General features: G+C 37.6%; 1 protein-coding gene across 10 annotated transcripts in view; it reads right to left on the bottom strand.

Moving 5' to 3' along the window:
• HMCN1 (hemicentin 1) overlaps window positions 1-26021 on the bottom strand; it is a 433480-nt gene that overhangs the window by 272182 nt on the left and 135277 nt on the right. For 9 of the 10 annotated variants that reach the window (XM_039357620.1, XM_039357628.1, XM_039357622.1 and 6 more), the window contains exon 1: window positions 6871-7275. The exons of the other annotated variant lie outside the window; for it this stretch is intronic. In XM_039357620.1, coding sequence (XP_039213554.1) covers window positions 6871-7162 — 292 coding nt within the window. In that variant the 5' untranslated portion in view covers window positions 7163-7275. Of the gene's footprint in view, window positions 1-6870; window positions 7276-26021 lie in introns of those variants that run through there. 10 annotated transcript variants of the gene reach the window in all.

The following is a 26021-nucleotide window of genomic DNA, read 5'->3' as shown; positions in this document are numbered from 1 at the left end:
GACTATTGACTTTCCATGTTTTAAAGTACAGAGCCAATTGCAAATGGTTGCCTGGGTAAGATGCTTAAAAATGTGGTTTTAAATTTGGCGTCTTCTTAAATAAGAAGAAACTTTATTTCTCCTTCCTGTTTCCCTAGTTTCACTCTGAGTGAAACTAGAATACAAATCAGTTGTAATTTCTATATCCCATCTCCCTTGAGCAATGTACAGTTGGGAAACAATTGTGTGCAAGTATCAAGCCAGCTTTCACAATGAATTCCAATTATCAGATTCATTCCTGTAAGAATCTCTTGGGCTGCCTTTGAAGACAATCCGGAAGGTGCAATTTGTTCAAAATGCTATGATTGTGTCTCATTGTGTCCAGTTGTCACCACGGCTACACGAGCTGCACTGACTGTCAGTTGCATTCCAGGTGCAATTTAAAGTGCTGGGTGTTATCTTTAAAGGCCTTCATGGCGTAGGGCATGATTATCTGAGGGACCATCTCTCTTCCATTGTTTTTGCCCATGTTCAGGCATATCTGTTCAGACAGAGTGGGTGAGTTCTAATTCCCTTTTACTAAAAGTTGGCATTTTGTGGGACTGAGTGTGCTTTTTGTATTGTGGCTCCTACCCTCTAGAACACCACCTCCATAGATACAGATACCTACTCTCCAGGGGTTCTGAAAACCCCTTAAAATATGGATTTAAACTTCCTAAAGATACATCACATCTACATCCAATTTCCTTAAATTGTTAAACATCTAAACTCTTTTTCTTAATATATTTAATCCATTAATATTTATAGAAAAGAGCTTAACTACGTCTCCCATTTTTAACTTGATCTATTTTTTTGTTTTTATTTTGTTTTATACTTCTTGTCTCTATAAGTCTTCCTTTTGCTTCTCTTTCTAACCTTTCTCTTTCTTGTAACTTTTGTATTTCTCGCTCTCGATCAACTTCCTCTAATAGATCTTCATCATAACTTTTACTCTCCGGCTCTTCCCTACTTTCTTGTTCTTCTCCTTGTGAAAAGTAACTCTCATAAAAGTCCTGTGCTTTCTCAAGTTTCCTCAAGGAGGAATTATTATATATGTCAAAGAAAAATAAAATTAAATAAATATACTTGGGTGAAAAGGGGTGAATTTTAATGTTGGAAATAGTATTAGAGTAAAAACAGTATATGCACTAAATAATATGAGAATATTTGTATGATCACCATGCTTAGATGGAATTCCGGTCGAGTCTTATAAAAAATATGAGTGTTATTACAATGAATAATGTTGGATTCCTAGTAAGTAGTAGAATATGAAAGAAGGAAAATGTAAATAAGAAACAATGGGGCAATAAGGACAAATATTTCAAAGAAGAAAGAGGGGGGAAATGTAAAGAATAGAAGAGTACTGTTACAAACTGCTGTTAACAAAAAAGGATATATTACATGTGTATGTGTGTAATGTTTGTTTTGTTTTGTTTTGTTTTGTTGGTCTAAAATAATAATAAAAAATAAAAATAAAAATATGGATTTAACCCCAGAACTGAGGTTAATATGTTTGGAGGGGGAGTTGTGCTGTTTGACTTGCTGTATTGGGTCTGTTCTGTTTTATTTTTAGTTTTAATTAATTTATCTTAGTGTTAGATTTTGAAAGCCAGCCATGAATCTATTGAAATGGGTAGCTATCATCAATTTAACGAAATCATCAGCATCATTATCCTCATAGGTCCATGACATATAAAGAATCAAGTTAAACCACTTGGTTAAAGTAGTATTAGTGCTGGGTTGAGCAAAAACCAAGATCTTAAAGCCTTGGGAGAACTCATGAGAGATGACATCATTTCCAGCAAGTACTGCATTACACTGAACAAGTGGGTAGGGATGATGGAAACAATGATAGTTATGAAGAAGCACTATTACTTGCACTATTTGGAGTTGCCTGATTACTCTTCCCTCTTTTCCTTTCCTAACACGAGGTGACGTGTCAGGAAGAAATGATACAGGTCAAGTAATACAGAAGAAGCAATGCATTACTCAGCTTTCCAAAACAGCAAATTCAGTGTCATCTACTACTTCTTCTCCTTCTCATCTATTATCTGGTTCTTTGTACTCTTACATAACAAGAATACCAAGACTGGAGTAGAGGGAGTGAGCATTTGGTCACTCATGAAGGCTAACATCTTCCAGGAACCTTTAAATTTGTCTTGGACCTAGTAAGGGCCCTAACTTCTTCATAACGATAGGAATATTCATGTCCAAACAGAAGATTTCATACAAATCTTGGCACTGGTATCATATTTTGGGTCAGCTATGGAATATATCTGAAGAAATACTCTGAAAGGATTGTCTATAAAAGATGTTTAAGATTGTAAAAGACAAGAGCCATGGGCGGCCTTCTCTAATAAAAGATGTCCTATTTCTCTTAAAACTGGTCGTTCTGATTTGCACTCGTATAAACACTATACATAAGCATTGGTATATTCATACTTTACACAATTCTCTACCTCTTCTGTCTTTTTTGGTAAAGCCTTATCTAATATTAAGGAAACAGTCACCTTAAATACATTCCTTCATCTCATCTCAGCTTTCTGGGGACTTCCAGAAAGACTGCCAGCACTAGGTTAAAGAGATTGTCAGTCTGAGATGCTCTTAAATAGGCAATTGCCTTAAAAAATCATTTAGCAAAACTACCAATGTTTAAGCCATTAACCAAAAGAGCAAATGAAAAGTGCCTCTCTGTTACAACTGCATTCTTATATTAAATAATATTCTCCCATTTGTAGCCCTCTTGATGTACAAAACAATATTTCTCCAAATTCTTAACCAGCTTTGCTATTGGAACTTGTTGGAAGAAGCTATAATAAGAACTCAGTGTTGCTTACTCCTTAGACTACTTTTTTTTCTGCCTCTATTTCTCCAATAACTGGAAAATAGCCACACAATGTGCATCTGTCTTAAGAACCTCCCAGTCCACATAATAATGCCTTCCTGGCCACAGCCATGGGATATGAATACAAGATCCCGAAATTGTGCACCCCTCTCAAAAGGATCGGTGTGGTCACCATTCAGAACTAAAGATTCAGTGCTTCCAGATGTTGGTAGTAGCCTAGTGACCACTCTATCCTATGAGAGTTGAACTTCAACTTATTTTTTCCCATCAGAAACCTAGAATCTCCAAATACTGGGACAAGACCTGGACGGCATCACCTAATTGGCCTGAGGTTAAAATGTACAGCTGGGTATCATCAGCATGCCAAATATGTTTGACCCCAATGACCTCATCCAATGGCCTCCTATAAACAGGAAATATGAATGCATTGAGACCTGATGTACCCCACATGTCATTTGTCTCCTCCCCCATCTTCTTCCTCCCCTTCTAAAACTGATTAAACCCAGCAACAGAGACAGGAGAATCACCAGAACCTCCTTTTTTAACCTTGCTTAAAGAGACAGAGCAGTAGAGGTTTGCTTCAGTTACAAAATCTAGATCCTGAGCAAGTAATGAACCAATTATAATCAACACGATTAAACAATAATTCCAAAAAGGAAATTCCAACCACTGCCACCAGCTGTCAATTAACTTTACATTGGCTTGAAAACTCAGGAAGAAGATGTAACTTTGTCCAAGACCAAATCTACAGGGGAGTCAATCCAAATTAAAATGAGAATGTGCAGAATCCCAGCTTACACTGGATGTCCTAACAAGTATTGCCAATATCAGAACATGCTGAGGAGACTCAAGTAGCACCAAAGCCTTCTTTTAATAATCACCCTTTCAGCATTTGAGCTCAATCAACATGTGTTCCCAATATTTTCCCTCATGAATATGTCTCCTTCAAACCCAAAATACTGGCTTGTTGCCACTTTCAAAGCCTTAACTGAAAAGGGCTTAAGAACTGACCTCTAGGCCAGTGGTTGGGGAATTCTGGGATTTGAAGTTCATACATCTTAAAGTTGCCAAGGCTGAGAAATATTGCTCTAGGGTTTTCCCCCAACTATCTTTTCCCAATTCCAACTAATTCTTCAGTTCACATTTTTGCATCAATTATACACTTCTTCTATCAGCTAAATTTTTCTAATCTTGCATCTTCTGTTTCTGTGGGACTTGAGGAAAGGACTAGCAGATAGATCTGAATGCTTCTCTCTCTAAGGTTTTCTGTTCCAATAAGAGCCAAATTTCACAAAATTCCAAAGCTCTTACATGAAAATCCATTAATTTTCTAGTGAAAATTGGCCAAATCACATTTAAAATATGTTTTAACTGTATTTTTTTTTATTTCTGACACATGGGCTACTTTATGAGAGGAGTAATGTAATGCCTGGTGATAAAAAATTCCATCCCATTGCTAGAATGAGGATCCAGGATATATCAAATTCACTACAGAATGGCTTTATGTTAGCAATCTAAGTAAAATATTGCCTGTTTGCACAAACACATAACAGTCTCAGTTTTTGAAGCAGTTGTGCAAGACCACCAAAGGGCATAGTTATTTAATGCTTAGAAGAATAGGTGCATGCTAACACATCTTGTAAAGGTTTTTTTTTATGTTCACCTAAAATTTATGTCTATAAAGAATCCCTTTCCCTTTATAGTCTACTTCCTAATTCCAGGAATGCAGCCGTCATTTATTTCCAGGGCAACACTGACAAAAAAAAAAAAACCCTTCAGTATATACTGTGATTGGCACTCAGCAGCTTTTCTTTGATTTTTTTTTTTAAAGAAAAGTCAGAGGAAGAAGAGCTATTGTTGCTCTTTAAGTTTTGGTCATGATGAAAATACTTCCTTTGCTGGCATATTTTAACAATTTGAACATCTTACAAGGAATATCTTTGTCCTTAAATAACAGCGAGTGATTTACCAGACTCTTTAAAATAACATTAAACGCTCTTCCCTTTGTAATGATGTTTATGTTTATACATAAAGCAACATGATCACGTGGCTTCTTGACAAAATAGTAATTTTTTAAAAAAAACAGGTCAATGTCTTTAATAAGAGAGAGCAAGAGTTATCATCTGGAAGCATATCTTCAATAAAAGTAGGGTTCACATTTCTGACAGAAGCTTTTTAGTAATTCATTGCATTTCTAAAACTGGAAAAATCTGGACAAGTCATTATCCTGTAACATAGTTGTTTTTTTTCACAAAAACTATTGTTTTGAAAAATCACACCACAAACTAGCTTGTAGTTAATGTGTTTTAAACTGTGTTTGTGTTTCAGCATACTCTGAGGATCTGGCAATGTCACCTAACACTGTCAGTTGCTCAAACTGAAATCAGTTTAGCCCCATCCAATTCCCTAGCAATGTGGAAGAAAGTTGGATTAAAAATGTTATCTAAAATACTCCAATGGGATTCGAATATTAGATCTTTGGGCCCTCTGCTGGTACACATTGCACTGCAATGGCAGTTTTTCTCAAATATGTTGGTGCCTCACATGAACAAAAGGGAAAACAAAAGAAAGAAAATGAATTCTTGTTCTGAGGGGAAAACTCTAGACCATCTAGTGAAAAATGGCTTTAAACATACATCCCTAATATCTTATGAATCATACTAAGAATTTCATCATTCAATAGCTACCTTTTCCTTAAAGAGCAAGTAGATTCATAGCTGAAAAGCAACATCTCTTATCATTCCCACAACTCAAACAAATTCCAGATGACTTCATTCCACAATAGGTCCGGAGAAAGAAGTAACTGTAAGGTCAGATTTTTAAACAGATTTTGTTTGGTGTTTGAAATGGTTTCTGTACTTTCACTGCCCTATGCCCTAGCCTCAGAATTCTTCATTCTCTTTCTTTTAAGGATCATTCAAAGATGTTTGACAAAAAGAAAAAGAAAGTCCAAAGAGAAGAATACAAAACAGATGCTACCGAGTGAGAGAGAAAGCAGGAAGAATGCAGATTAGCATGTAGAAGGAAGGCAGAGAGAGGACAATGAGGAGACAGCTGAAGCATCAGCCATAAAATTTGATTGTATCTCAAGAACTTTTCATGAGAAATACAATGAGCTTCAGTGGGGAGTATTTATATATTTAGAGAATATATAAAACACATCCTGCCTTTTCCAACCTGGAGCCTCCGGATGACTACAGATCCCATAGGAATTAATTGTGCTGGCTAAGGGTGAAGGGAGTTGTAAACTCCCAGTCAAAGAGATACCAGATGAGTGAAGGCACCTGTATGGGACTCATGTTTATTATTCTGAGGGAAGGGCTTCTAAAAGAAAATATATATTCCACTTAGAATAAAAAATTTAAAACATTGATTGAAAACATGACATAGCATGTTTGTATACTGAATACAAACTGATGTTTAGGAATATCATATTTGCTCCACAGATACCATTTACAGTTAATAAAGCTATGTTCTGGGGTTATAAACTCCATTTTCAATTCATAATTCAATCCAGCAAAAATAAAACCCTTATGTAAATCTAATAGTGATAATTCCCAAGCAATGCACCTCTTTTGGCACATTAATATGTTGCAGGAACTGCATTCATTTAATTAAAGTCTCTTGAAGTTTCTTCTGTGAGAGTTTCTTTCCAATCACCATTCTTTGAATGGAAATAATTCGGTACGGTCTCTATTTTTCTAAAGTTTATAATGTCTTTTTTAATTGATCATTATTTGAAGACAACCTGGTCTCATACATCCCTGGTCCTTTTATTTGTTACATTTCTCTCTCACACACACACACACACACATACACACACACAGAGAGTGAGTGAGTGAGAGAGAGAGAGAGAGAGAGAGAGAGAGAGAGAGAGAGAGAGAGAGAGAGAGAGAGAGAGAGAGAGACTGTAAATTTTAATAAACCTAAAAAATCCCCAACTATCTGTGCAGGCAGGTCTTCCTAAGTAATTCCCAATTTTAGACCGCTTGAAAATACTGCCTTACCTGGATCATGGAAGGGAACTAATGCAAAGTTGTAAAGTGGCCTCTTGGGTCTCTTCAAAGAGGTTTCCAAAATTTTGGAGGCACCTTCAATGACCTGAACTAAGTCATCGTACATTGAGCCAGTCACGTCAAATACAAAAGCCAAGGTAGATGCGCCTTGTGGGATTTCTTCCAGGGTGGGTTCAGATTCTACTACTCCATTTTGGGCACAGGTAAATGAAACAAGGAGGACAAAAAAGAATGATGCACAGAATCCTACGGCCCGCAGGGGGACATTGTCATGGAAATCCATGGCTTTCCCTCCTTTTCTCTGGTAACTCAGCAACGTGCTCAGCTTCCCACCTCAAGCATCACAAAGGATCCAGTCCAGTTGTGAAGAATGCATTGGATCAATCTTTTCAAAGCAGCAGCAGAAGTCCTCTCCCCCCCCCCTCCTTATTCTCCCCCCATTCCAAGAACTTTACTTTCCACAGATTCAAGAGAGGCAGAGAAACACATTTACTTTTGCCTGTGCAAGTTGCTGGTTCTTCTTCCCTTCCCCAGCCGCAGTTTATAAGAGTTTGGCAGCCTCTCCCTGAGCTAAGAGAGAAGGAGTCCCATTCATATCCCCCACGCAGCTGCTGCTACTTCTGTTGCCACCTCTGGATTCTTTGGCAAGAGGCACGGGCTCTCCAAAATTCGGCTGCTATTGGAAGCCTGTGGCTGCAGCGGCTGCTGCTGCAGAGACAATGAGGAGTGGATGCTCAGAACAACTCGCCTTCTCATTGGCCAACCCCGTTTCCCCACCTTTGCCTTTGAGGCGCTCTTTTCGGGTGATCTCTTAAAAAAGGTATTTGGGGTCCCTGGAGTGCCACAAAAACCACTCAAGGCAAGCCTCTTTCATAAGCAGTCATAAAACATGGCACACACTTGTCTCTGTTTGGGAGGAAGTATCAGCAAGAGGAAGGAGGCACTGCTGTTTCTTTATGAAGGTTTAAATATACTTCCAGCCAGGGGGTCTCTCCTTAGCCATATGCTAGCAGCTCCCTCTGCTCCAAGTAATTTGAGCTCTGCTAGGCAGAACAGCCTCTGCAGAGAGTTCACACTCCAAAAGGCATAGGATTTCCTTTGCAGAACACATTGTGATACTCCTGAGGAAAAGTAATTGCAGCTGAGATCAGAAGCCACAGCTGCCCTCCATCATGTTGACTCACTTGTCAGGCAAAATTTTGCTGGCCCCAAATATTCTTTACATTTCTTAAAATTGCTGAATGTAAAACATAGGACCAAGGAGAAATTTCCCAATAGTGAGAACAATTAACCGGTGGAACAGCTTGCTTCAGAAGTTGTGGATGCTCCATCACTGAAGGCTTTTAAAAAGAAACTGGACAATCATTTGTCTGGGAGGGTATGGGGCCTCCTGCTTGTGCAGGGGGTTGAACTAGAAGACTTCCAAGGTCCCTTCCAGCTTTGTTATTCTGTTAAATTCCAAGGGGCAGAGTCAAAATGCTACAAAATATTGGACCCAGCATTCTTTAATCATTTATATGCATAATAGCACACACTCATATCCACACACAAGTAGTTCGGTCTTTGTGTAAGAAGTTGTCCAGACAAAAGCAGTATGAAAAGCTCAGTCATTTACTACCCAGAGTGGAGACACAAGTTCCAGACATTGATATTTAAGTTAATTAGGTGAGGTCTGGCTACGAGTGCTTTAGGTCTCCTCCCCAGAGGAAGAACAGTAAGGACTGGATGAGGTGTTCTTGGAGCCATGGAAAGCTTGTCTGCTCAAGATCACAGATCTGACTCAGATGTGAATTTCTTTGACCTACTATTTTGTGCTTGCTGGATTTTCAAAAAAACAAGATCTGAGATGACCCTAAAACAATCCTCTCAGAGGCAGTCAACAAATATAGTATTTCTGTTCTGCACACAATAATGGATGACAGATATGTTGTCTTGCCCACACAACCATCCTCTCTCACCAAAGAATATCTGGAAGCTCACAGAAAGTACAAAATGCATGCAAGTAATCCTCACCACAATAGGTTGTTAAGTGACTCAGGCTTCCTCATTGACTTTGCTTGTCAGGTCACACAAGGTAATCACCTGACACTGGGGCACTGTTGCCAAGAGTCCAAATGTTGATCATGTGACCAGGGGGAAGCTGCAACGATTTTAAGTGTGAAAAAAAGCCATAAGTCACTTTTGTCAGTGCTGTTGCAATTTTGAATAGTCACTAAATGAATGGTTGTAAGTCATTTAGAACTACCTACATATGTTATATTAATCAACACTGATCATATACCTAATATACTGGATATCCTTAGTTTTATCTAAGTCAGTATGTCTTAAACATTTTTCTCTCAGGACCCCTACTCATATTTAAAAATTATGGAAGATCTATAAAAGATCCCCATGTAAGGTTATATTTATCAATTTTTACTGTATTAAGTATTACATTTGCTACCAAAGGGGAAGGCCAAAGAAAGAAAACCTGGTGCCAAACATTTCAGGAAGATCTGAAAAACATTGATCTTAAATGGAAGGATGCAGAGATTGTAGCTACAGATCGAGAACTGTGAAGTACGCTTAGAGCCCAATGTGCTTAGCATAGGACAGGGATCTTCAAACTTGGCCCTTTTATGACTTGTGGACTTCAACTCTGGCTGAGGAATTCTGGGAGTAAAAGTCCACAAGTCATAAAAGGGCCAAGTTTGAAGACCTCTGGCATAGAACATTAATAATATTGACGACCACTACCACTTATTATTTATTTGATGGGATTTTAATATAGGTAGTGCTTACAACCACAATTGAGCCCAAAATTTCTGTTGCTAAGTGGGAAATTTGTTAAGGGAGTTTTGCCCCATTTTCTTGCCATTGTTGGCAAGTGAATCATTGCAGCTGTTAACGTAGTAACACAGTTGTTAAGTGAATCTGGCTTCCTCATTGGCTTTGCTTGTCAGAAGGTCGGAAAGAGGCTTACATGAACTGGGAACACTACAACCGTCATAAATATGAGTCAGTTGGCAAATGCCTGAATTTTAATCATGTGACCAAGTGTGACAAATGGTCATAAGTCACTTTTTGTAACTTTGAACAATCACTAAATGATCTGTCTGTCTATCTATCTATCTATCTATCTATCTATCTATCTATCTATCTATCTATGTCTATCTATCTATGTCCATCTATCTATGTCTATCTATGTCTGTCTGCTGTCTGTATCTGTTTCTGTCTGTCCACTATGGTTTCTTCCCATTGTTTTTGGCCCTCTAAAGCAGGGGTGTCAAACTGCTGGCCCGTGGGCCGGACGCGTCACATGGAAGCCGCGCCCACCCCATTGCCGGCAATGGCAAAACCAGCCCGATACGTTGCGCGATGTCACGTGACGTCACGAGTTTGACATGCCTGTTCTAAAGCAAGAAGATTCCAGATTATACCACCAGCTTTCAAAAAAGCCCCTCCACTTCAGATGTTCTCACGCACCCTAATTCATGCAGAATGTCAAATGGTATGTTGAAGGGGGCAAACTTTAATAGCATGTTCCACTCTCCTTTACTCAGTTAATCATACAAGAGAGAATGCCTACAGACTGCTTGTTTCATATTGTCAACTGGTAAGCAGATGTGCAGTAGAATATGTGGTGATATAGACAAATGATAAATCTGGATGAATCCTCATAAAGCAGTGGTTCTCAACCTTTTTAATGCCGCAACCCCCAACCAGTCGTAAGTCAAGGACTACTCAACCGGTCGTAAGTCGAGGACTACTCAACTGGTGCAGCACTGTTTGCAGAATGGGACTTTTGGCGGGCTCAGCAGGGCAGAGACAGCCTGGACAATTCCTATTGGCTTTTGAACGCCAATAGAATTAGACTCTATTCAAGAGAGTCTATTCTATTGGCGTTCAAAAGCCAATAGAATAAAAGGGAGTATCACAGCTAAGGAAAAGGGGAAAAAATGGCAGACTGCGTTGTTTGGCGACCTCCATGAAATGGTCGTTCGACCCCAAATGGGGTCCCGACCCACAGGTTGAGAACCACTGTCATAGAGCATAATTGACATGATGACTGATGTCTAACCTCCTCAATTAGATGTGTGCTTCAAATTCCCATTCAGATACAAAGGGTTTAACTTTGTATAATTTTACCTACACCTTTATCTAGGGCTCTCAGAGACCAAAGCAGCTTTTCAGAGACAGGGGCATCCAACAAACCTGCTTTCACTCTGGCTTTCTAGACCGGCTTTTTGCATGCCATTTGACATTATTTCAAGCAGGTTTGGTCCAAAACATTTTTCCAGAGAAGGCAAAGGGGGTTGACACCTTTTCCTATTTATATTCAGAAAAAAGATAAACTGGCAGTTGACTTTCAGCATTCATTGTGTTGCTGAATGCCTACCAGCACACCTAAGCCAGCAGACCTCTCTAAGAGACTAAAATCAGGTTATTAGTACATCTATCTCTATCATCCAGCAGAAGCAAAAAGAGCCAGGAAATTCAAAAGGAAAAGTAAGTGACTACCCCCAGTGCAGACCATTGTCCTGGAACCAAGCATTCTGGAAGCAAGCTCCAGAGCTACGGGACAAATGTTCCTTGCTTGCTTTAAGAGTCATTTACTATTAATACTTTCATGTTTCAAAGCTAAATTCAGAAGTCAGACTATTGTTTTCTCATCAAATAATGGATATGGCCAAGAGCTGTATTTATGGCTTGTGTGTTTAGCTGTATTTATGACTTGTGAGAAATTTATGGATATGACAGCAGAGCTGTATTTGTGTATTGATAGATGTGGCAACAAACTTGCATTATTTCTTCTCACACACACACACACACAGAGAGAGAGAGAGAGAGAGAGAGAGAGAGAGAGAGAGAGAGTAATTAGCCACAGCAATCCAGGCTTCATCACATTGTGACTGGAAAATTATTCATGATTGTTAAGATCAAGTTATGAAGCCTTGGACTGGCTTATAAAAAGCAGATGTTTGCATTCTCTTTTCCTCCCTTTTCACCAAAGACATCATGAGAAGAAAGGATTTAGCCAGAGCAATGCAAAATGGATACAATAAAATCCCATGAAAAACCAGCTCCCTCTATCACTCTATGTAGTTCAGCTGATGTTCACTGAAATGCTCAAAAATCTGTGGAATAAAGGCTTAATTCAGGATATTGTTTAGCCACCTAAGCAAATATCAGGTGTTTAGTAAAATAGCATCTAAACAGATAATTCATCATTGTGTGATAACAGAACATAGCTCAGGGGTGTCAAACTGCCGGCCCATGGGCAGGACGCATCATCCAGAAGACATGCCCACCCCATTGCCAGCAATGGCAAAACCATCCTGATATGTTGCGCGATGTCATGTCGCATCGCGAATTTGACATGTCTGACATAGCTAACAGAACATAAAGCTCCAGGTGCTCTTTGGCCAATGTTGAAACTATTTCCCTTAAGAAACAACATGCCAAGTATCTCTTTGCGGGTTTATATTCTTCAGATGAGCCAAAAACTGAACTTAAATTATTTTATCACACAGATGATCGATGGAGGCTAAAATGTCTGTACAAAACAGCAAAATAAATGCAAAAAAATTGCACAAAAGGCTGGAAGGAACTCCAGGTTAAATAATGAAGATCTATACAGAAATAAGTGCTTCTTTAACCTGCTCCACAAGCATAGAATAGGGATGCTGATGTTTCCTTCAATGACATGAACTACACAGCAGGATTTATCCAAGAGTGTGCCTTTCTCACAAAGCCTCTGTGCTTGTAAAACTGTCTCAGCACGTATTCCTGAATATTTACAACCACAGAAATTCAAGCAATTTCCCATCCAGTAAACAACTGAGTTTTCTCTCACACCTTCTTTAATGATCAAGCTCTTTTGCATCCATCTGGACTTATATGTGTATTTGTTTGATGGCAGCATTTCCATGCTCACATTCTCAGGTAAGGAGAGAAACAAAGAAAAGTATGGTCTCATTAAAGCAGCCTATCTTTCCTCTCTCCTATTTTAGTTGAATAGTCGAATGTCATCCAGGTGCAATGTCGTAAAAAGGACATTCTTCCATCAGAAACTGAAAAGGGTGACATGGTTCCGAAAGAAAGCAGATTTTCAAAGAATTTTGAGGCTTTTTCCTCTAAAAGAATCTTTTATTATTCTGCATAGCTTCGGCACTAACAAAGTTAAGCCAGAAACTGAATCCTCCCTCCCCCAAGCATCTGTAACAAAGCATAACTCACTCTTTCATTTTACAGTCATCAATCACATTCTCCAATTAATGTGAAGCGTGAGGTGCCCCTCCCATTGCAGCTGAGCTGACCTTGGCCACGCTGTGCCCAGACATTGTTATGGTTAACTTGCATACTTTCCCACCCCTTAAACTACTGCTATCTGCCTTAACTCTAGAAATGCTATACGGCTAAATAAAACAGGTTTGCTTCTTCATATATGGCAAGCAAGAACATCCGATGTTAGCAGTCTTGACAAAGGGCACAACAGCACTGATATACCTTCCTCCCATATTCCTCACAACTCTTGTTATCATTGACCAATTATGGAAGTACCTGATAGGGTTGACTTCAGATGCTTTTTCACCTGAGGCACACATCCATCTATTCAAAGCTTATCAATAATTCCAGTACTGAAGGAAGTAAATCACATAGTGGCAATAAACATCACAAATCCAGTTAAGATGTCGCCTTTTATGACACCAATAATTTTCAGCCATCTCCCTCTCCTTAATGATGGGTCTGATCCTGGCACTCCATATGGTTCTACTTCTAGGAGATGCTGCTACTCCTTATTAACAACCAACTAATTAGTCAGTTCCCATGAGAGGGAACATGCTATTCCAAATTTCCTTTCACCAAGAACGGTCCTAGCTCTATAATCATGAGAGAAGGTGGCATCTGAATGGTAATATTTCCTCCTCCTCCTCCTCCTCCTCCTCCTCCTCCTCCTCCTCCTCCTCCTTTCTTTTATTTTAAAAAAAATATTTTATTAATTTTTTATAATTACAAATCTTTAGTGTTTAGTAAACAATGTTTTGTCTGGGTTCACATATTTAACTTAATAATACATCTTAAATGCCTACTCTCTACCCTGTTTTTCTAGCCATTGGCAAAATATATCCCATGTTTGAAAATATTCTGTATCTTCTTTCCCTTTCATTTTCAATGTAAACCTGTCCATTTCCGCACAGTCCAAAATTTTCCTAATTATCTCTTCTTTAGCTGGTATTTCTTCATTTTTCCAGTGTTGTGCAAATACAATTCTCGCTGCTCTTAATACATGTAACATTAAATATGCACATTCTTTATCATAATTTTCTGAGGTTATACCTAAAAGAAATAATTCCGGCTTAAAATCTACATGTTTTCTTAAAATTTTCTCTAACCACATATGTATTTTTGACCAATTGTTTTTTTGCTTTGGGGCATGTCCACCAAAGATGGTAGTACATGCCTGGCCTCCTCCCCGTCTTTTCTGTATGGATCATACAAACTTAGACCAAACATTAAAACATCTATCACAAGAATACTGAAGAAATCAGAGGCAGAAAGGGAAAACACATAAAGAAATCAGAGAAATTCCAACAATGTTTCAGGGATTTGATAAACATCTGTTGGGATGGCTTAGGTGTAGTACATTTCCTTCAATACAAGGAAGTTGAAATATTAGACTCTTGGGGGAACTTTTCATTGCTGTGTTCTTAGATCTTGAATCATTCCTTCCTGCAGTTTGGAAGAACAGCAATTCCCTTCTAATGTTTCCACAAGCAAGGGGTTCAGGATGCCAAAGGCTGTTTTGGCAGCAGGAATATTGCAGTGTTAGAATAGTAGCAAAACAATATTGCACTGGAGTTGATGAATCTCCATTAGAACAAGCTCGTTTTTGTATCCTCATATATATGTACTGTATGGATGTTATAAAATGAAAAATTTAGATTTTTCAGGTGGCAAAATATTCCATTCTGCATACCCCCCCCAAAGGATTTATTTTTACTGTTTTCCATTCCCCCTTCTCCTTGACACATACTTTTTTTATTAATATCACTGAAACGCTTGGGGAAATACTGCCACGTGTACTATGAAAGAAACACCTATATTAGCCCAAATGTAATTGTTCTAATTTTGAAATCAGTTTGCATTTTTGCATTACATTTTACAAAATATATGTGATTCTTGAGACCTCATTTGATGTTCTCAATGGGATATAACCAGTGAGATCTACTGCTTAAGGTGCCAGACTAGACATTTGGGAGTCTATAAATTCTAGTCCTGCCTTAGATATGAAAGCTAACTGGGTTAGTTTGGGCCAGTCACCCTCTCTCAGACCAACACACACTTCACAAGGTTTTTGTTGTGGAGAAAATAGAAGGATGGAGGAGTATTAGGTATGTTTGCTGCTTTGAATTATTTAAAAAAATAATAAAGGTGGGATAAATAAATAAAATATAAATATTTACATACTTATGCAGCTGTTTATCCTTTGGCAAATAGCCAGTAGATTCAATTGGAAGCTTTAACGATAACACATTGTTCCAAATCTTATTCTTTTATGGAGAACTCACACATTCCCAATATATATTCTGCCAGACAGACTATAGACAGTGTCAATATCTTTAGGAAGGAGTGATTCAGTTTGTCACCCAAAGGTTGAGAGAGTCACTTAGTCCCTCTTGGCACTAAAAAGGGGAGCTTATTCCTTTTAAAATGAAACGGACGTTTCTGAATATAGACTGAAAAACAAATAGAATGCACCATCTCCAGGAATCTGTGGAAAAGCACAAGTGAATTGAAAAACAAAGGAAACACTGATTTAAAGAATATTTCTACAGTAGTAAATAACAAGTTTAGCATTAAGTTTAAGTTTGGATGATGCCTTTGCTAAATCAAAGATTTTTTTAATTCTCTGTATAATTTAGGAAATTGAGTTTTTAATGCCAACATTGAGTTACACTTCAGGCATGTTCCCAAGGATCTAATCTTTGTTTTCTCTTTAATATTTTCTGGTGATGATGATTCTCTGTCCTCTTTACTTGGACTTTGGGATGGATGGAGAGATCCTGTTTTTAGCAGAACACTGCCATCCCGTGGTCTAGTCAGAGCATAACATTGTTGCATTTTATTTTTAAAAATAAGTATTGTTCTCTAATAATCTGCAATTTGACTTTTTCTACTGCTGAATATTTGCATTTCAGTATTTAAAATTAAAGTTTACATTTCCTCTTTTTTTAAAAAGAAGTTTGATTTTATTTATTTCCAGTAAGATTTGCTCATCTTCCAAACTGATGGGAAGTTTTATTCTCCTATAGGAAATATTCACTGTTCATTTTGTTTTAATAATAATAATAAAGTTGGAAGGGACTTTGGAGGTCATCTAGTCCAACCCCCTGCTCAGGCAGGAAATCCTATATCATTTCAGACAAATGGCTGTCCAGTCTCTTCTTAAAAACTTCCAGTGTTGGAGCATTCCCCACTTCTGGAGGCAGGTTGTTCCACTGGTTAATTGTCAGGAAGTTTCTCCTTAGTTCTAGGTTGCTTCTCTCCTTGATTAGTTTCCATCCGTTGCTTCTTGTCCTGCCTTCAGGTGCCTTGGAAAATAGCTTGACTCCCTCTTCTTTGTGGCAGCCCCTGAGATATTGGAATACTGCTATCATGTCCCCCCTTGTCCTTCTCTTCGTTAAACTAGACATACCCAATTCTAGCAACCGTTCCTTATATGTTTTAGCCTCCAGTCCCCTAATCATCTTTGTTGCTCTTCTCTGTACCCTTTCTAGAGTCTCAACACCTTTTTTACATCGTGGTGACCAAAACTGGATGCAGTATTCTAAGTATGGCCTTACCAATGCATTGTAGAGTGGCATTAATACTTCACGTGATCTTGATTCTATCCTTCTATTAATGCAGCCTAGCACTGTGTTGGCCTTTTTGGCAGCTGCAGCACACTGCTGGCTCATATTTAGGTGATTGTCTACTAGGACTCCGAGGTCCCTCTCACAGTTACTACTATTGAGCATGGTGCCACCTATGCTGTACTTGTGCATTTGGTTTTTCTTGCCTATATGTAGAACCTTACTTTTTTCACCACTGAATTTCATTTTGTTGGATAGTGCCCAGTGTTCAAGTCTGTCCATATCCTCCTGTATCCTAAGCCTGTCTTCTGGAGTGTTGGCTATTCCTGCCAGCTTGGTGTCATCTGCAAATTTGATGATTTCCCCATCTATCCCCTTGTCCAAATCGTTGATGAAGATGTTGAAGAGAACTGGGCCCAGAACAGAGCCTTGGGGCACCCCACTACACACTTCCCTCCATGTAGATGTGGTTCCATTGAGGACCACACGCTGAGTATGGCCAGTCAGCCAGCTATGGATCCATCTGGTGGTGATGCTGTCTAACCCACATTTTTCTATCTTATCAAGTAGTAGGTTGTGATCTATTTTATCAAATGCCTTACTGAAGTCCAAGTAAATTATATCCACAGCATTCCTCTGATCCATTAATTTTGTCACTTGGTCAAAGAATGCAATAAGATTTGTCTGGCATGATCTGTTTTTGACAAACTCATGTTGGGTTTTAGTAATGACTTTGTTTGCCTCTAGGTGTTCGCTGATTTGTTGTTTGATTATTTTTTCCAGAATCTTCCCAGGTATTGAGGTCAGGCTGATAGGTCTGTAATTTCCTGGGTCCATTTTTTTTTCCTTTTTTGAAGATGGGAACTACATCAGCTCTTTTCCAGTCCTCCGGTAGTTCCCCAGTGCTCTAGGATCTTTGATAAATATAGTTCAATGGTTCTGAGATCACATCTGCCAGTTCCTTGAGAACCCTGGGGTGTAATCCATCTGGTCCTGGTGATTTGAACTCGTCTAGGCTGGACAGGTGCTCACTTACCGTTTTCTTGCCAATCTTAACTTGCGTTTCTATTCTGTTTTTTATGGCACTATTTTTGGTAGGTTGGTCTGTTTCTTCCCTTTGTGTAAAGACAGATGCAAAAAATGAGTTAAATAGTTCTGCTTTCTCCCTGTTGCTTGTCACCTTCTTGCCACTTTCCCCCACTAATGGACCAATCATTTCCTTCACTTTTTTCTTGTTTTTTACATGCTGAAAGAAGCTTTTTTATTATTTTTTACTTTGGTCGCAAGCCTTAGTTCATTTTGAGCCTTGGCTTTCCTCACTTCATCTTTGCAGGCTCAGGCTATTTGCTGATATTCTGACTTAGTTATGTGCCCCTCTTTCCACTTTCTATACTTGTCCTTTTTATCTTTCAATTTATCAGAGAGTTCTTTTGCAGCCATGCTGGTTTCTTTGGAGAGCTGTTATTTTTCATCTTTTAAATCTTTTTATTACCAGAAAGGCAAGAGAGGTTATAAGTGTCTTATGTCTCACACGCTGTAGGGTTACAAGAAAGATGACCAGTGAATTATTCCCTGAAAAACTGGAGATGGAAACAGGTATGTCTAAGTTACTGCAGCTAGATGAAAACAAAGCCTTGGAATTTTCTATTTCTGATTTTTGGATGGTTGTTTTTCTAAGTACCCCCCCCCACATCTAATAATAAGTCACTTAATAATTGGTGAACAGTGTGTTATTTTACATTTGTAAAACAATCACTAACAATTTCTATAATCCATAATCCACATAATAGTTTTAGTTGAGTTCCTCTTTTCCCAAAATATCCTCTTTTGCAAACATTGTTAATACAATTTCTTATTGTTTTGATAGATAACAATTAAATATATAATTTTCCCAATAGTCCTAAAAATAATAATCACATCAATATAATATTTCTTTTCTATCCAATCATTCTAGTTGCCTTATCATAGACCCTATTACACTCCTTATTTTAATTTGTTTCTCCCACCAAATTCTAGATATTCTTACTAAGATTTTCTCAAAAATTAATTACATTTAAGAATTTAACTCTATTTTTCCATATGAACCATCTCACACTTTTACATTTCTCAAGGAATAGATAAAACAGTAGAAAAAAAGAAAGGAGCAAGAGTAAAGAAACATAAAAAAATAACATACTACTTAAAATATATATCCCTCCTAAACTAATATGTATTTATTTCCTAAATTTCTTATTATTTTTAACCATAATTAAAAATGTTTAATCTTTAAACATTCTATTTAATACATCTAGTCATCTAGTCTTTAACTCTTATTCAAAACATTTTTATCCATTATAATTTTCTTAAATGCAATCATATTTAGATATCTAAAACATTTCCTTTATCTAAGTCATTTCAACTTTTTTATATTACTCATATCAAGAATGAGAACAAAAAAGGGAAAAAGCATACTATATTATATTTAGGGAATTCATCCCTCTTAGAGTAACATATATATTCCAAAACCTATCTATTTCTTTAATAATATTCAAACAAATATTTTTTTTTTAAGTATTCTGTCTGGTAAGTCCCATCATCTATTTTCTTAGTTTCCACTTTAGTCTTTTTCTTTTGCCCAGTATCTTTCTTAATCAATGTATTTTACTGAATCAGAAAATTTTTCCATATGTTCATAAATGTTGCTGTAGATATAAAAAGTAAATCAGGAAAAGTGTTTTTGTACATAACTTCTACTTTTCCATGAAAATCTTTTTCTTTTTCTTTTTCTCTGCTTCTCTTATCATTTCTTTTCTCTCCGATATTCCTGATATCTCTACAGTCCATTTTATCCAATCTGTTTTCTTATCCTCAGATTTATTTTGTAGTCTTAAGGGATAAGTTGTTTTTTCCAATTCTTGTGAATTTTTTTCCACTAAAACAGCGGTTCTCAACCTACGGATCGCGACCCCATTTGGGGTCGAAGGACCATTTTACGAGGGTTGCCAAACAACGCGATCCACCATTTTCCCCCCTCAGGGGGCGCCGCCGTGCATGTGCACCGCACATGGGGGCACCACCACGCATGTGCACCGCGCATGAGGGCGCCGCCATGCATGTGCGCTGTGCATGGGGGCGCCGTCGTGCATGGGGGCGCCGTCGCGCATGGGGCACCGCCGCACATGTGCGCCGCGCATGGGGCGGTGCGCATGCGCGCCGCGTCCGTGTGACCGGGGGTCGCCGTATAAAAAGGTTGAGAACCACTGCACTAGAATTAAATCATGTTTCCTTGTTGTGCTAAGTTCCATCTTTAAGTCTCTAGTCTCAATTATATATTCATTTATCTATTTTATCTGCTCCTTCTCTATTGTTGTTTTTTGGGAATTTTTTTTGTTGTAGAGTTAACTTGGAAATAGATTGATTTATATTTTCAAAGTTATTTTGGATTTCTTTGTGGTTTAAAGTCATTGTTGTTTGAATTAGTTGCAGTATACTATATATATCCTCCTGTGAAGTATTTATGTTTTCTTAATATGTTCTTTCTACATGTCTCTGATCCATGATAGCCAAGAATTTGAGTTTTTCTCTTCCTTTCTTTTCTCTGCAAATAACTTTAGAGTCCCAATTAAATAGATATTTGTAATCCAAATAGTTCAAAAAAGTTTTTTTCTGAAATTTATAATTCTCTCTTTGTCTACAGCCCAGATTATTGTCTTTTTTGGTCACAGCTGTTCTTTGTTGTTAAAACTTTGAAGGTCACAAACACAGATTAGCTTTTCCCAGATTTTGCCAAGTCTTATATTAAAGTCATAGCTGTCATAGTCTTCATCCACCACTAGGTGCCAACAACTATTTGTTTTTCAATTTCCAAAATGAACAATTATCTTTAGAATGAGAGTCTTAACTATTCAAACAAGTTTAGATTTATCCAGATTTAAGTTTTAAGTGTCAAGTTTTATATTTATTTCACTTCCATATATTTTGATCTTCCATATAAAAAGATTAGTTTGCCGCTTCCATTAGTATAAGGGTGGGGCAGAAATCCCCCTCCTTCCCTTTCGGAGGTATTTTGCTTCTTGGGGATCTTTTCAAGGAAATTAAATGTAAAATAGAAAAGAGAAGATCAAATTCCTCCCCCAATTTCAAGCACGCTGTTCACAGTTGTGCTGGTTAGTGCTTTTGGACTTCAGTTGCTAATAGCTTGGGCTAGTTGATGCAATACAGCCAGCCTTTTTCCTGTTGGGTTAGAAGGCTTTCCCCAAGTCTAACAGAATGGCTGCCACCGTTCCAGACTCACAGGAGCACCCTACTTTCTTCGTCACCTTTCCAGGGCAACTTAGACCCGTTTAGGGTCCCCTGGCATGGCAAAAGTAGCCATGGGGGTGCAGAGAATCCGCAAGCCCACAACCGGTCGCTACTGCACAAAACAGGAAGTCCTCCACAAATATATATCATTCTTTTGGAGATAAGTAGTAAGAGGAATTATCTATATTTACTACATAAAGGACTTTTCTCATTAAAACCTACACAATTTAAACATTTTCTGCATTTAATTTACAGAGGTTCAGATTATTTGTGCCTGTGAAGAATAAACTTTTGTTCAAAAGGGCTATATTACTATTATCCTTCTCATCTTTCCTATTACCTATTTCCTTAGCTTCTTATGACTATAACCTTGTTGTTTGTATCTATGTTGATTGTTTTTATTTAGTATCTTATTATGATTTATATTGATTGTTTATTTAGTATCCTATGACTATCACTGTTGTATCTTATGATTTATGATAATGTATTTTATGATTATAATCATGATTTATCACTTGTTGCTTGTAAGTACACTGAAAGTTTATGCACCGCAGACAAATTCCTTGTGTGTCCAATCACATTTGGCCAATAAAGAATTCTATTCTATTCTATTCTATTCTATTCTACTCTACTCTACTCTACTCTACTCTACTCTACTCTACTCTACTCTACTCTACTCTACTCTACTCTATTCTATTCTTAACAACTCTGTATGTTAATGTTTGAGTCAGAGATTCTTCTGCCAGGTCCCTACCAAAGAGATGAAGTATGTAGAACTGACTGGGAAATTCTGGGAGTTGAAATATCTTATAGCTGCCAAGGTTGAGAAATATCGGCGTAGCTGTAGAGGGTATTTCAGCAGTGATGTCTCAACTACAGAATGTCTGCCCCCAAAGAAGTTTTCTGGGCAATGTTTGCATTGCTTTAGTGCCAACTGAAACTTCCTCTCATATTTTAAGAGCTCTAAGTTCATTCTTCCTTCCCTTTCTGGGTTTTGGCGATTTTATACTGCCAAGATTTTGTTTAATTAAACAGTGATAAATTAACATTTCACCACAATTCCAGTTCATACAGTAGTTCCTGGATCGTGAATGAACTGCAGTTAGATTCTTTGAAATCAGTGGAACAAGTTACTCTTACTGATTTGAAATGAACTAAATATGAATAATATGGATCCAATTTCTCTTTTTTTCACCCCCTACGATTCAATATTCTTATGTTAGATGCAGCTTGAAATTTTCAGGAGTAATTAATACTACAGATACAACAAAGTGCTATTACGATATCAATAGTATATTCTTTATGTTTTTGCTCATCTCTTGCTATTTATTAAGAATAGCCACAACTTTGCAAGACCACACAGTATGCACAGCTTGTTTAATTTTGAAAATATCAATACTGATGTAGTGAAGAGATCTTTCTCCACATTGTTGAAACTCTGTTTCCAATTATATTAAGATGGTTTTTATCTTCTTCCTTTGAATAAAAATAATTCAGGAATTTGTTTATTTTCTTTTGTCTAAGATTTCTCGAATTTTCTTATTTTGTAAGAATGTGGATTTCTACCTAATGGTTGATGTCAGAAAGCTCAGCAGGAATGAATCTGGATATTTCAATCAGAAACAGAAATATGAAATAGATTGAGAGAGTAAAAAAAAATCTGGAAGAAAGCAATGGCAAATTACTTCTAGACTTTTGTTCTGCATTGACATATAGCTTGTCTTCACTTAGCACCACCTAGTGATAAAAATTCCAGCAGTTTCAGGTGCCATTATTAAGCAAATCACCATGGGTCATTAAGCAAGACATGTGGTTTCCATTTGCAACCTTCTATCAGCTTCCCTATTAATTTGTTTTAGGAAGCCTGCAAAGAAAGTTGCAAATGGCAATCACGTGACTGCAAGATGGCACCAAGCACCCAGATTATCTCAACTATCACTCATTCATCACTGCTGTAAGTTTGAACAGTTGCTGAACAAGTCATTAAGTGAGGATCATATGTATCCTCCAGTCAAATCTGGACTCAAAGAAAGCCGTCCTGAGTAACCCATTTTCCCTCTTGTTCTGTCATCACACCGTTTATAATTATGAGCATAAATGTCAGGATTGAAGTCTAAACTGGTGACCTGAGTCACACCAAGGGTAAATCACTACCAAGGACAACCTTATCAACATAGGAAGTTTGTTTACACAAATAGGACCATAGCAGATAAAATGACACTTAATCACCCCAGAAAAACTTCTTGGATCTGCCTGCTTCCTTCATCCAAACAAGTGTAAGCTTTTTCTTCCTTCCATTGAAAGAATAATCTCTCTCCTGTAACTCTTGATTACAGGAAAGGACACTGCCTTTCAACTCATATTTTTAGTCAATCAAAATTAAATCATTTTGACCTTTAAGTAATCTGAGTGACAAATCCAAGTTGTGATGCTATGTAATATAAGCACAGCAAGGGGTTGGGAATTGTTACTGCAAATTACTGTTTTTCCTTTTGAAAGGAGAGAAGATCAAACACTTGCAAATGTCACTGGTATATAGATGTGACAGGCAATTACCTTAATCCTTATAGATCAGTGGTTCTCAACCTATGGGTCGGGACCCCATTTGGGGTCGAACGACCATTTCACGGGGGTCGCCAAACAAAGCTGTCCGCCATTTTTTCCCCCTTTTCTTTGGCCACGCCCCTGGCACCCGGTGATGTATAAGTGGTTGGGGGTCACCACAACATGGGGAACTGTATTATGGGGTCGCGGCATTAGAAAGGTTGAGCACCACTGTTATAGATGGACTCTGGTATCTTTCTGGGCAAGTATTTCATGCAAATCAGTGTCATTATTTGTACTGGAAAAAGCACTGCAGCTTCATCACTGATGGATGGTAAAGCATTTCTATACTACCTGTCATTCATGGTGGTAAATACAATCTACTATTGACCTAACGGTTTCGAGTAGTAATTTTGTTTTTAAAAATAGTTAGATGATAAACAGAGGATTCCTGATTTCAAATATTCATAACTGAATACTCCTAAATTTGGGACATACAGGAAGCATTAAAAATGCTTCTTCACACAATGTATAATTAAAATGTGGAATTGGCCATCATAGGGCATAGTGCAGGGGTACGCAACCTTGGCTCTTTTATGACTCGTGGACTTCAACTCCCAGAATTCCTGAGCCAGCCATGCTGAGGGAATAGGGAGAGGTTTCCAAGCTGAGCCATGCTGGCTCAGGAATTCTGGGAGTTGAAGTCCACGAGTAATAAAAGAGCCAAGGTTGCCTACCCCTGGCATAGTGAGAGTCACCAAGTTTGTATAAGCAGAAATTATTCAGATTCATGGAAGGTAAGGCTATCAATGGTTACTGGTCATACTAGCTATATATAATCTCTGATGAGCTTCTTAGTATCAGTAGCTGGGAAAAGCAATAAAAAAACAGATGCTTACTATCAAGCAGGTAAAATGGGATTCTTTTCCTTGTGGCATAAAATGGGCATATATTATTATATCTGTGAATAAATGTCTTTCTGGGCCCTCCCCACACACTCCTTTTGCTGCATCAAAATCCACTGTGGCCCTGCTCTTATCAGGAGCATTGGCTTGCCCTAAAGGGCAAGTCAACATTTTTACTGTCAGTTTATACCAGTTTATCTAAAACTGAAGCAAAGCTAGTCTTCCTTCTTTATTTATTTCTAGTGCATGCTGATAATAGATCTATTTTTCTGTTTATACTGCCATGTCTTTCAACTTCAGGCTGCAACCGAGCCTTGTGTATAACCTATTATCATAGTGATACAATACAACCGACTTTTTCCTAAAAGGTGATCTAATTAGATTCTAGTCAATTTTATAGTCAGTGTTTCTCTAAGATAGTGTTTCTATCTGGGGACCCTTTCCACTTAAAATTATGGAGGAGCCCCAAAGATTTTTCATTTATATTTATTCATATTTACCACATCAATATTAAAATTGATGTATTCACTGCTGCTACCACTTCTCGCAATTGTCTGATGGGATTTCAATATAGTATTATTTTTTAATATAAGCTGGCAAATAGAAAAGACAAACCAAGAAAAGGAAAGATGGGAAAGGATTTTTTTTTCTTACTGAATTTACAGAATATGCTTATTAAAGCTTTGAAGGAGTCTGTGCAGTGGGACAAAAAAAGAAATGAAGAAAAACTAAATCCTACAATAACATTTGAATGAACTAAAGATTAAGACTGTTAGAAGTATAAAAGAAATAAAGTCGGTTTATTTGATCAAAGTTAAAACAAAATATGTTGTTTATTCTTTTTTGGACTTACCCCTGAAACTAGGGCTGAATAGAATATGTTTTATTTATTTGTTATAAATAAGAGATGGCATATGAAATGAAAACATAAAGGCTTATAATTTTTAGAGTTACTAAAGTGATGAAAGTTCGAAAGTCCCTTTTTTATATATTTTTCTTTTCTTTTTTCTTTCTTTTCCTTGCCCTTTTTTCTCCTCTCTATTCTCTTTTAGTTTATAATGGTAAATTCTAATACAAACTAATGAAAATTCTTAATAAAAGTTATACAGAGAGAGAGATGGGGAGCCTCTGTACGTCCTTCAGGCACAACCAGTATTTTTGCAATTTTTGATTGTAAAAATACTGCCACACCATCCTTCCACAGCTACAGTAGCAGAAGTACTAAGAAGGTAAAACTGCTTTCAAGGACGCATTGTTCTGCTTTGTTTTTGCAGGCAAATACACAAGAGAGGAATATAGCAACTCATGTTTCTTTCAAATGGAGGGACTGGAATATTTCTTAATCTAGAAGCTGTTACAGAGCAGAATACATCCCATATTTTGACCTCTCTTGTTGATCAGCTAGAAAGAGAACTGACCATCTCTTCTGTTCTTGACATTTGAAGCTGCAAGAATGAAGATGATTGAAAGTTGACTTTGGATGTGATATGATGTGAAAACGATGCTATGCCTGCTCCCTCCATTGCAACTTTCATTAAAAGGCTTGATTTAAATTTCACAAAGCTAAATCTGGCTA

This window comes from Crotalus tigris, unplaced genomic scaffold (assembly GCF_016545835.1).
Source record: "Crotalus tigris isolate CLP2741 ecotype Arizona unplaced genomic scaffold, ASM1654583v1 scf7180000018938.1368258, whole genome shotgun sequence".
NCBI lineage: Eukaryota > Metazoa > Chordata > Lepidosauria > Squamata > Viperidae > Crotalus > Crotalus tigris.
The sequence above is the reverse complement of the archived record's forward strand: the minus strand, read 5'-3'. Positions and strand labels throughout refer to the sequence as shown.